This window comes from Acomys russatus, chromosome 12, assembly GCF_903995435.1.
Source record: "Acomys russatus chromosome 12, mAcoRus1.1, whole genome shotgun sequence".
NCBI lineage: Eukaryota > Metazoa > Chordata > Mammalia > Rodentia > Muridae > Acomys > Acomys russatus.
In genome coordinates, this window is record NC_067148.1 from 36,302,737 (window position 1) to 36,315,964 (window position 13,228).

Below are 13,228 nucleotides of genomic sequence, written 5' to 3' on the forward strand. Positions count from 1 at the left end.
GGAATGGTCCAGCCAAAATATTCTTCTGTCTTCTCTCCCCCCCCTTCTTTCTCTCTCTTTTTTTCTCTCTCTCTCCCTCTTTTCCTCCCTCTCTCATTTGCTCTTTCTCTGTGGTGTGTGTGTGTGTGTGTGTGTGTGTGTGTGTGTGTGTGTGTGTGTGTGTGTGTGTGAGGGAGGGAGGGAGGGCGAGAGAGAGAGAGAGAGAGAGAGAGAGAGAGAGATATTCTGTCTTTGTAAGCAGTAGGACACACAAACCTGTGTGTTGGGGGTAAGTTGGCCTCAAGCTTAGCTCATTGAGAACTTTCGTGTGCCTCACATGCTCTGTGCATCAAGGGCTTCACAGAAGCTCCCCTGTGAGAGAGATCACTCCCCCATGAGTTAACTGGAAATTCCCGGTGGGAGCCACATTTCGGAAAACTTGCAAGCGTTGCTTCGGCTTCAGTATAAGGAAACCACAATATTTGAATTTCAAATTGTTCAGGGGCCTTTTGGGTTGAGAAAGCAGGAAATTGCCTTATTAAAAGATAATTTGCCCATGGAGTGTTTTCCATGCCGAGTAGTTTAATAAGAAAAGGATTTCAATTTTGTGAACATTCTCTTTAGCACTTTGGAGTTTTCAATGAAGCCAGCAGGAAAATGACAATTGATTGTCTGTTGGCCTCCCCTGCCCCACCACAGCCAGCAAATGTGTTTGTGGGAGAACTTTAAATCTGCAGATTAGAAAATTTAAATAACCAATGTGGAAATTCATTTGGGCAAAACTTACTTTATAAACCCAGGATGCTTCTCACTCCAGCAGCTGAGGTTCCTAAAGACATTCTATTCAATGTGTGTGTGTGTGTGTGTGTGTAGGTCTGTGTGTAGGTGTGTGTGTGTGTGTGTGTGCGTGTGCGTGTGTGTGCGTGTGCGTGTGTGTAGGTGTGTGTGTGTAGGTGTGTGTGTGTGTGTGTGTGTATGTGTGTGTGTGTCAGGGGATAACTTGCAGGAGCAGGTTCTCTCCTTCTATCATATTGAATTCAGGTGCACCCCTGCTACAGTGTACATAGGGAGGTCAGTGGACAACCCCAGGTTCATAACACAGGCGAGCTGTCCCATGAGCTTCCAGTGATTCTCCTGCCTCTGTCTCCCTTCCTAGGAGAATGCTAGGATCATACATAAACTACTGCATCTGCTTTACTTGGTGAACTCAGGTTTCCACAGCATCGCTACTCTTTATTCACTGAGCCATCTCCTCAGCCACACTTCTGGCCAAAGTCCTGCATGGTGGCCTTCCTTTCCCCAGCATGGGACATGTCCCTCTTCCTACCCAGGTTAACCTCTAGAAATCCTCTGCCTCAATGCCTCAACCCACCTTTCTGTCTTCAATCTTACCCACTCTCTCCATCAGTTTTTTTTGTTTTGTTTTTTGTTTTGTTTTGTTTTTTACTGGCCATACCTTTTTAAGGTTTCTTGGTGACTTAATACTTACTTAGATCTCACATCTATCCTTGGATGGGATTGGCAAGTGTATTTTTTTTTCTTCTTACTGTCACTAAAATCAATCCCAGTGTGGACTATTTCCACCCACCAGGCACTTCCTATAGGCCCCTTTCCCAGTCTTCCCCAACTCCCATCTCCTGTATCCAAAGGCAAATGCTTTTTGGATTTTTATCACTATAGCTGGAGTTTTCCCAGTCTGGCATTTCACAGGAATAGAAGCATCTCCCTCTTCTCTGATGGGACCTGCTATTGTGGTTTGATGTTCACACCTGCAGGATGCAGATGCATTGCTGTGTGTCTCACATGTTCTGTCCCTTCTGCTTGTGCTTTGCAGCATCTGGGGGACCACTGTAAGTAAAATAACCATAAATACTCTTGTACGGGGCTCTCTGAAACCAGCTTTTCTTGTTCTTGGGCAGACACATACACAGAAGAGAAGTTGACGGCTATGCAGCTGCGCCTGCTTCTGATCGCCATCGATGCTATATCTGACTCTAGCAGCCCCTCAGAGAACTGGAGCCCACCCGAGACTTCAAACACCTTCTCTACCCTCACCCGAGTAATCTCTTCCCCTTCTTCAGGTTCTGACATAGCAAGGAAACTTCCCTCACCTCCACGGCATCCATGATTGGCATTCAAGCTAGGAGGAAACTTCCCTCACCTCCACAGCATCCATGATTGGCATTCAAGCTAGGAGTTTCTATGATACCCTATTAGGAGAGCTTGATACAACCTATTTCTAGTGTCTGTATTAAGCCTCGACTCCTACAGCACCATGTCCACTTGGCTGTCAGTAATTAGCAGAATTTGTCAGCTGTAGGCACCAGCTTCATATGCACTGAGCCCTCTGTTTTGTTAGTATCTGCTGGACAAGTGGATGGGCTGATAGATGAGGTAACTGGTCTGTTGAAATGCCTCTGCCTCATTACGGCTCCTCAGAGACCACTGCAGTTCGGTATGACAGGAGGAAGCCAGGGAGACTGAGCACCAGAGCACCTCAATCCATTCTCAGTTAATAGAAAAGCTTGCTTACTTTGGATTTTTTTTTTTTTTATAAAACGTCGTACTTCATGAAATATATCATGAGAGGGCAAAGTTTTATTTAAAAACAAATAGTTTTGAAAATCACTAGTCTAGCCCTGAGATCTCATTCTTAAATATCTCCAGGTGCCTGGAAGGCAACATGGGTTTATCAGGTGTCTGGTAATTGAACACATTTAAGCAGACTTCACTTCCACATGCACCCTTTGCATCCTGCACTCGCTCCACACAGTGCTCGCCTACTTGCTTTGATGGCTTAGCTACAGAGAAGCGTGTGTTTGCAAAGGAAAGTGAAGCGAAAGTAGTTGGGCAAATAGGTCAAAAAGTGGGGAGTGACTTTCATTATCAATGACAAGGTTACAATGAGGACAGCATTGTGCCCCTTGATCTAGAAGGGGCTTCACTTCCAGTTCAGCCACTTGCTGCCATATGGACAGTATGAGTTTTTAATGTAAACCAGAACATTGATTTGTGTGTGTGTATGTGTCTGTGTGTGTGTGTGTGCACGCTGTGTGTATGTGTGTGTGTGTGAGAGAGAGAGAGAGAGAAAGAGAGAGAGAGAGAGAGGAAGAGAGACAGAGACAGAGAGACAGACAGAGACAGACAAAGAGAGAGGTGAGAAAGAATATGTGCCATGAATAAAGTCTACAAAATCACACACACACACACACACACACACACACACACACACACACACACACGTACCATAATGGCGGCATGCGAAATCAATACAGTTGACATCTGGAAGTTCTCAATGTCAATAAAATAATGTTGGGTTAAACTCCAAAATATTAATAGTCTTGAATGCACACTGGCATAAATAAATCACCAGATAAGAGAGAGAATAGATAACTCTCCCAAGCAGAATTTCAAATAACTTATAGATATTGCCTTAATGAGGTAGACATAACTCCCCATTACTTAAATGGCGGTCAGTGCAGACAAAGAATACAACAGAGAAAGAAGGTGAAGCAGATCAATTTTATAGTGTAGACACCTGGCAAGCACAGCTTCAGCAAGTAACTCAGGTAAGCCATGTGACAATGAGTGCCCTTGATAGGCTATAATTGAAACCTACATTTGACCTTTCTGGTCCTCCTCCCCAAAACCACTGACCCTGGTTGGGTTGTGATTCAAGCATCAACAAGTCTACACAGAAGCATGACATACACAGTACTTGGCCAATACTACTCAGAATTGTTAAGAACATCAAAAACAAGGAAAACCTGAGAAATCGCCTCAGCTGAGATTAGCCTCAGAAGGAGTGAAGATTCAAGCCATCATTTACCAACCCCTAGTATGCACTAGCTGCTTTTACTATTCTTCTGCACTTTGGAGGAGGTTGAGGGTGAGCGTCAATGTAGTCATACTGGGGGTCGTGGATCCTACTGTGAAGAACAGGAAGGGCCAGGTCCCTTCTGTTGTAGCCAAAGACGTTTCAATTCCCTTCACCCAGAAACATCCAAGGATTCACTGTCGGACTTGGCTACTAAGGTCAAAATCTGGCATTTCCAGATAGCCTCTGAGCTCAGTAGGAGAGACAGCGGATTCCCTCTCTACTGAATCTGGGGAACCCCAGAACCTCTAAGGAGTGTCACATAGCCCTCAAGGAGATTACAAGCCCAGCCCTTTCCTGATAAGAAACCCTTTCAGCAAGCACCTGGAGACTCCTGGAGATACCCGCACCATGCTAATAAGATATCTTGGTGTCTTGGCTTTCAAGCAATGACCTTTAACTGTGCCTAGAGTTCTTCCCCACCTATTCAATAATTAAGTACTGTGTCCCCCCTCTTAGGATAGGACTGTGTCACTGTATGCAAATCAAGTAGCCCTAGCAAACCAAACACATTCACCCTTTCAAACCCCTCCCACTGCTCAACATTTGTAATCCCCTGCTTCACATGAAATAAGGGAGCCCAGCATCAATTATTTCACCATGACCGTCTGAGATTCTTCATTCTGGGAAAGAAAGGGCTTCCCACCTCCTTAAAGGCCATAAACCTCCTGGACCACCCCACGTCCCCTATCCCCACCACCTACCTCACACAGCTAGGCTGCCAGTGACCATTATTCACCTGTGGCATGTCAGGAGCAAGCAGCTGGCTGTTCCCGAGGCAGCCATTTTTGGCTGGGGGCGGGGATGAGGGTATGGGAGGGGGGGGGCTGGGGGGGGGGGGGCGGGGTTGGGAGATGGAGGGAGACTGGGGGAAATGGACTCCTGCCTCTGCCTCTCTCGGTTTCTGATCTCCGAGCCAACCTCCATATTACCTGCTGCTCACAAACCAGTCACCAATCTGCCCAAGTCAGACTGGGCCCTCATTGCCACCTGGCTCGGGTTCCAGAGCCCCCCAGCTCCTTTGAACTGAAAGCTTCACCCTTTCCCACACAGAGCATGCACTTCCTGTTTCTCACCCAGCAGCAGAGCAAAAGACCCTTGAGGAGTGAAATATTTTTAGGAAGTGCCAGGAGATCCCCTTAAAGGTCACACTGACCAACGCCAAAGCCATGTCCTTCAGCTCTAAGAGCAAAAATGGTCCTAAGAAAGAGGGTGTCCAGCATTGCTAGTTCTTTGGAGCATTAGGAAGATGGATCAAGAGATGGCTGGAATAGAGGCAGCCCACAGGATCACAGAATGGTTATGAATAGCTACTTAAAATATATTTTTTTCCTTGCTATAGTTTTTTTATATCTATCCCTGGTTATAAACTATCAAATCCATCATCACTAAAAATTCTGATTTCAGCAGGGTGTGGTAGTGCACACCTGTAATCCCAACACTTGGGAAGGCAGAGGCAGGTGGATCTCTGTGAGTTTGAGACCAGCCTGGTGTACAAAGTGAATCCAGGACAGCCAATGTTACATAGAGAAACCCTATCTCGAAAAACAAAATATGATTTTAATATATTTATACCTAGGGTTGTTTTGTTTTTGTTTTTAAGCTTGACGAAGAGCATCATTTGAGAAAACAGATTTATCCAGACACCCAGTTCTTGAAGAGAAGGTAACCAGACCAGACAATTTATACACATAGTCCCATGGAATTAAAAAAAAAAAGCCACTGGAGTAGAATAATTGCTCGACAAAAGCAAAGGTTGGCGATCTGAGGACAGGAATTCTAAGCCCCCTTGTACTAAACAGAGTCTGTAGATATAGCAAAGAAATCAGCACCCAGTTGCTGAGGACCTTGGGAAGCAACTTATTGGTGGGTGCCACTTCCACTTCAAGAAAGGAAAGCTTAGAAAAATCCTCCCCAGCACACTGGAGATAGTGTGCACCATTTGTAGACTATAGCTATGCCTGTCCATACTGCCTCATGCAGACATGACTACACCATTTGTAGACTATAGCTATGCTTGTCCATACAGTCTTGTGGAAGCCCATGACTAGAACAAGGTTGATTCGAGCCCACAAAGTCAGAAGCCATCACAAGCTCCTGCAGTCCTGAGCATAGCGAGGCTTGCTTATTTATCAAACACTAGGTTCCCAGGCAGTGCAGGTGACCACTTCAGCATGGTTGTTGGGAGAGTTGGAACCCTGGAGAAGATGCTCCGTGGTGTAGGACATCAGGATACACTGTGGGCCTTAAGCACTTACCATCAGAAAGGTTATATTAACCTACTTTGTGATAATGGCCGCATCTAAAATTAAGAATATCAGCAGCGGTAGTAACAAGAGACGTGTGGAATGCTTCCCATATACTGGGCATAGGGAACATAATATACATGCCATCTGTTCTCCCATCGTTATCAAACTTGTGATGCTTAAGCACACACAGTTACTTTCCCAAAGCCATTATCAAGTACATGATTAAACCAACGTTCTAATGTACTCTGCTATAAATATACTGCTGCCGATCACAGTTCACCTTCCCTTCAGTATGTTCTCAGATGGGTAATTATGTGTGCCTTTGCTTACTAGACAAAGGTCTGGTGTAAAATAAGCCAAACTTGGAGGCTAGGATCCTTTCATGTGGCTCTTGTTGTTTAGATCTGCCCAGCCTAGATCTAATGCTCAGTGGGGTGGCTGTCCATGATGGTTGGGGAGATGGATTGATGCTCACACGTGCGAACCTGAGTTTGGATGCCCTGCAACAAGGTCAAAATTAGGTATGGGCTCATCTTCCCTTAAGGCCAGTGCTATAAGAGGGGGTAACAGGAGGAACCCTGGGGCTTGCAGGCTGGTCAACCTGCCCCCCAAAATTGGTCAGCTTGTCTCAAGAGGATAAGGTGAGGGAGAGGTGACGGGGGGGGGGGGGGGACACCTGATATCTTCCTGTGGCCTCTACATGCACAGATGCACACCTGCATACAACACACACACACACACACACACACACACACACACACACGAGGAGAGGGGAAGAAAGAGAGAGTTTTAAAACTCAGAGAGGATGGAGATGACCTAAAAGAACATGCATTCCTATGGACACTGCTCTGGAGCACGAAGGGAAATCAACAGAAATGGAGTATTAGGCCAGCAGTGCCTGGCCCTCTCCCGTCATCCATCAGAGCTTCTTTAAGGTGTCTTTATGTGAAATAACTCTGTGGTGCGTGTTTCCAGCAGTTATGTAACTAATAACATCAATATCTTATTCTTTATTCCCAAACGCTTAGAATGTTAGCATATTGTGCTACATTGTTTAATAGTCAGAGTGTAGGTGTGTTGCTATGTCACTTGTTAGATTAGGGGCAGATGTTCTGAGGGTTAGGGAGGAACGGAGCAGCATCTGAAAGCACTTTTTCCTTAATGCCCACCCTCGCACCTGAGTTTTGGACATCTCTGGCCTTACTAATTGGTTCCATGTGAAGTTAAAGATGCAGCCCCCCAAAATAATAGTGGGACTTCAATACAGGGTTTGGGGAAAAGCGCACACACATGGAGTCTCAGCTGCCTTCAGGTTGCTAAGGATGAACAGCTGTTCGTGGAGCAATTTCATTCCATCTACAAAAGAGGGCAGTAGGGAAGACATTTTTTGAGGCCAAGGTACCTGCTCACTACAAGTGGACAGATCCCTGTATTTCTTGTACCTCTCGACATTGATACAACCTGCATCTCATGAGCAAATGTAGACTCGTGCTTTAAACAAGAATTTCCCTGATTCTTGTCCCACTCTCCATGTTGACAAACGGCACTGTCCATTGGGACATAATAAAAAGTTCCAGAGTGCAGGGAATGGCCCAGCGGCCACAGAGATGCTATGTTAGTCCTGAAACAAAATATCTGATGTGAGCTGATTTAGAAAGAAAGAGGGACCTATTTAACTCATCATTCTACAGGCTCAGATTCCAAGATCAGGTAGCATTCTTTGAAGGAATCATGGCAGGCAGTACCTTAACGGTGGGAGTCATTGTGTCATAAAGAAAGCCAGAAAGACGCTCAGGATCTGACCTGTCTCGTAATGGTCTCTCATGAGAACTGCCTCAATCCTTCTCAAAGGCAACTCCCAAATGACTCAGAGACCTCTCTCTAGCCCCCCACTCTCTTAAAGGTCTCATATCAATTCTTGGGGATCACGCCTTTAATACAATAACTGCTCAGAGACACATTCAAACCATAACCTGTCTATCGTGGTTTTTTTTTTTAAATACCATAAACAGCTAAATAAGTTGACAACCAATGTTGTATCTGAAACATTTCATGTTAATTTTAAAAAGAATGAGACAAGTACATCCTCCACCTGCTAACGTTTATTCAATATTCTTTGAAATTAGCAAGAATCATTAAGAAGCACATATCAGTCAAATACAGCCACAAAAATGTCTTGGGTATAAATAAAGGTGCACTATGAGAAACACTACAGAAGGGACCGGCACCTCTTACATGTTATTACCTCTTAGCAAGACTCACCTGCAACGTAATTTTAATCCACTCACAATTAAAAATACTTGACTCTTGAAAGAGAAACTATAGGTTGAAACTGATCAGTATTTGCCTCCCCAGATCCTTTCCTTATTTATGTTTACAAGGTCAAGGTCAGGGACTGTTACAAAAATGACTAAAACAAACTGGGAAGAACGTTTCCTCAGAGTTCAACAAAACAGTGCAGAAAAGAAGTCACTTACCCATGCACAGAATAAGGCAGAGGCTAATCTCATTCGGGTTAGGAATAATAAATTTAACTAGTTTTCTTTTTTTCACAAAACAAACACCTCGGACGCCACATCGTATTAAGTAACGATTATACTGAATTATGTATCACACTCTACTTATTTTCCTAACTCTACTCAGAAAGCCGGCACTCACACGTCAAAAGAAACTCTTCCTATGTAAGACTTATTCTGTTACAACCGCAGAAGTCCATCTGGGTTTCCCGGTAGGGTCTGCTGTCAAAAGAGACCATACTTGTCAAAGCATACAGTGTTGAGAGCTGAAGGTACATTAAAACATGGTCTATGGATTTCACAAATTCTGGCTTTTTAAAATACTTTTATTTTCTTCAAACTAAAAGCTGCAGAAAATTAGTTCCTTGGTAGTCTACTGAAACTCTTGAGCAGCTAACATTTTAAATTTCTTAAGCTTTTTAATTTTCTTAAAAATATTTAAATGATCTTAGTATCTCATTTTTTTTTTTGAAAAATAATCCAAAAAAAAATTTACAAATCTTTTGTTTTAATCAGTGTGACCAAGGGTTTGTCATCGGGGCTGTAATCCTCGTAGGCAATGGGAGTCACGTCGTACATTGCAGGCCGAGATTTCTTCCCAAACCTGAAATCACAGAAAGAGAGGACTCTGGTTACAGGGGTGTTGGACCTCTGTTTCTATTAAGGTTGAGTGATGAGAAGAACGTCCATCAAGTACCTGCTGCAAAAACATGAAGACCTAAGCCTGACCCCCACCCCCAGCACCCATGTAAAACCTGCAGCATGGGTGCTGGTATAACCCAGTGCTGGAGGCAAGAAGGGAATGGGTACGTCACAGGTCTCACTGGCCTCCCAGCATAGCCCATTGGTATGCTGAGGTGAGCTCTAGGTTTAGTGAAACAACTGTGTTAAAAATTAGGTGAGCAAACAACCAAGAAAGTAGCTGCACATGGACCTCTGCCCCCCCATGCATAAGCTACATACAATACACGCACGCACACACACACACACACACACACACACACATACACATATAACAGTTATACACACACATACACATGCATACACTCACATACCTACACATAACACACACACTCACATACCTATATACATTTGCACATACATAAGAATAACATTCAAGAATCAAGTGGAACTATAAAAATACACCAAAACATACTCTCCCTCGTGTATAAAAATTTGAGGGATCCTGTTATGCATTGAAAGGCTGGAAACGTTAGACTTTAGATAAGGCAGCAAAATAGATTACTGATAAAGCATCCTGGTTAAATCTTGATGAATCAGGTGGGCAGGGCAGCTCCATGACAGAGTTAAGAAACCATATATCGACTTCTCCTTTTCTCCAAGACCCATAAATATCAGGAGAGACAGTTTAGTTTTACATCTACTCTCATGATTGGCGCACACAGTGGCAGGCAGCGGTCCCCAGGTAGCTCTCAGTCTCTCCCCTGGTGGAAAAGCTCTGAGATGGTCTGAGATTCCCAAAACAAAAAGGACAGCGGAAAGAGACAGCCTCAAACACGGAGATTTTTGTCCAGAAAGGCTGCCAGGGCTCACCATCAAATCCAACCCTTCAGTTCTCTCTGCCCCCAAGAGTATCTTTTCTTCTCTGAGTACCAAGCTATTGTCCCAACAGATTTGTGCATATTACCATCTTCTCAGCAGCAGGACCGATGCCCAGAAACCAGAGGAGTTAAAACTCCAAGTGCAAGACTTTCTGCCAAGCCAGTATTAAGAGAGCAATTATTAAAACATCGCCAGTTCAACTTCTGGGTGGTCTCTTCCCATTTGAGACCTTACTTTCCCCAAAGCCTCTGGAGTGAAATATGGTTTAAAGTCTTCCATGGAAACCTACCATTTCTTCTCATATATAACTTTAAAAAAAAACTTGCTTTACATCCAACAGAGTTCATTAAAAGGAGATTTTAAAAACAACTACCTTATATTCTAAAAAGATTAATATGGGGCCCCAAAGAATCAGAGAAGGATTTATTTACCATAGCTATCCTTTCTCTCTCCTTTCTCCCTCCCTCCTCTCTTTTCCCTCTCTCCTCCTCTCCTCTCTCTACCTCCCTGCTCTCTCTCTCTCTGCTATCTTTTCAATGTCTGCTTTCTCACAAACAAATGTGAAAAGTAGGGATGGTGAATGAGAAAAGAAAGCACTCTTCAAGTGAGCTTTGATTTGGGTGTGGGAAGATAGTTCTAGACATGATCTCACTCTGTAGTAGCCTAGGCTGGTCTAGAATTTATTATACAGTCTAGGCTGTCCTCAAACTTATGGTAATCCCCCTGCTTCATCCTCTTAAGTCCTGTGACTCAAGGTGTAAGCTGTGACCATGCCTGAAATGATCTTTGATTTTTTTTTTTTTAAACTTTCATCAGTTGCCTTCCAATTCACTTAAGATTGACTGCCCTTCAAGGGCACAATGCATGACCACCCCAGAGGGACACCATGCAAAACACAGGACCAGAGTGAAAACATCCTGCCACCCTTGACCCACAGCGACCACAGTTTAAAAGGCCCTAAGAAGAATCATTTCTAAACTGCAAGGCCTTACTGAACACCCACAAAATGTGTTGGCATTGAAGTGGGCTTGGACCTCAGCTTATATATAGACTGCTCATCTGTCTGGATGAGGCTCAGGCAATCCTAGGATAGGAAAAAGTGGCCATGCTATGAAGCTTGTTGAATTCTATACTTCTTCCCAAAAATTATAGAGAGGCTACTCCATGGTAGAAAATGTTGACAAATTATTTCTCATAAACTATCTAGATGCATTTGTAATAACAGTGACAATTTGGAAGAAAGGCTAATGATGGAGAGCCTCGTCTACCCTAGCCTGGTGGCTCTGGGATGCTATCCTGTGGGAACTTGGATGTGAGAATGCATCATATGCATTAGCTGATTAAAGTAATCAACTATTTGGCCAAAAATTAAATAAAAATAAAAAGAATGTGAACAACTGAACAGATTCCATACATCTCTTTAAATCCACTTGTTACATGGTTTCAGCTTGAAAAGGAATTTGCAGGCTGGAGAGATGGCTCAGAGGTTAAGAGCACTGGCTGCTTTTCCAAAGGTCCCGAGTTCAAGTCCCAGCAACCACATGGTGGCTCACAACCATCTATAATGAGATCTGGTGCACTCTTCTGGTGTGCAGGCATATATGCAAGCAGAACATAATTAATAAATACATCTTTTTTAAAAAAGAAAGAAAAGCAATCTGCCTTCTTACACTCTGTAAAGTTAGAGTCTCTGCTTTGTGCCATGCCACGTACTAAGAAGCAGTAAAGTCAAAGGACCATGAGCTTGAGCATCAGCAAGGAGCTGAAGATTGATAAGGAAAGCTTGAGGAGTATTGCGGATCCACTGAGCATGGCAACCCAAGGCTAGGTCCACTCGCTTGTGCATGTGCAAAGAGGATGAGTGAACAGGGTACCTTGTGTTGTGTCTGGACTCATTTGATTGGTTATGTGGAACAATGCCAATAAAGTCATCTGCACATGGGTCAGAAAGTATAACACTGGTGACAAAAACCTGCTGACGTCAGATAACACATCTAAGGCAAGAAGAGTGGACCGGTAGGTTGCTGCCCCTATATTTTAATTCCCTAATTAAGTGTGAACTCTGTTTCCTGGAGTGAGCTACAAAGTGTTCAGTCCAAACTGCAGTCATCTGCCATATGGGAGCTAAAACAGCCTGTGTGATAAAGTCACTGAGGTTTTTACGTACCCATTCCCGGGAAATAGGCTTTCCTGATTCTCCTATATCTCTCAAGGTGGAGAACAAGTGGCCATTAACAGTCATGCTGAAATGCTAAGTGCTTTTCCTATCCCCTTTATTTCTCAGAACTGGGCCAGGTATGTGCTCCCTAAATGCTGGCCCCTCCAGAGGCACTCAACATAGGTACCCTACACCTTTCTACGTCTCTGTACTACATTGCCGTCTACAAAGTTCACACTCAGGAACCACACAATTCATCAAAACAAACCAACAAAAACGGCATTTGTATATATTATATATACACACATATCAAGTGTTTTAATTATGTTTACAACTTTCTGTTGAACTTCATTTATGCTACTCCAAGCCATATATGGCCAATAGGCTACGGGTGGGCTACCCTAACTGGTCTCCAAACAAATACCATCAACATCACACCAGTTATCTTAAATATCATATTTGGTAACAAGTCCCGTGTGCCTAACTCATTCTCTGAAGGAACAAAAGATGCTACAGCCAGTCATAAATAAGGCAGAAGAAAAAGAGTGCATTCTTCTAGCTCAAATTCCCCTGAAGACAGTAAAAACACAACACGATAAAGAATGTTGGGTGTATCTGATCATAAGCAAGGCCCGACTCTGAAGGTTTGCATTGAGGATGAAAGCCCGTGTTTTTTCTGTTCTCTTTTTCCTATTTTCTGTGGCTGAACACGTGTAGGTGGTAGGAAGAGCTAGGCACCATGAGCCACCAAGATGTGACCTCACTGTCAGGATGTGGCGAGCCATGGATCGCCTGCTGCTACTGGCCATCCCTCTGCTACCTGAGTGTCAGCAAAGCGGCTGTGAGGCACACGTCTCTCTGGACAAAGGAGAAGGGATGCCTTCTC

The 13,228-nt window shown here is 43.9% G+C and overlaps 1 protein-coding gene across 1 annotated transcript in view; it reads right to left on the reverse strand.

Moving 5' to 3' along the window:
- Positions 1 to 8,191: 8,191 nt before the first annotated feature.
- The window catches only part of Dner (delta/notch like EGF repeat containing), a 273,389-nt gene continuing 268,352 nt past the window's right edge, over positions 8,192 to 13,228 (reverse strand). The window contains exon 14 of the mRNA XM_051154204.1: positions 8,192 to 9,225. Coding sequence (XP_051010161.1) covers positions 9,114 to 9,225 — 112 coding nt within the window. The 3' untranslated portion in view covers positions 8,192 to 9,113. The remainder of the gene's footprint in view (positions 9,226 to 13,228) is intronic.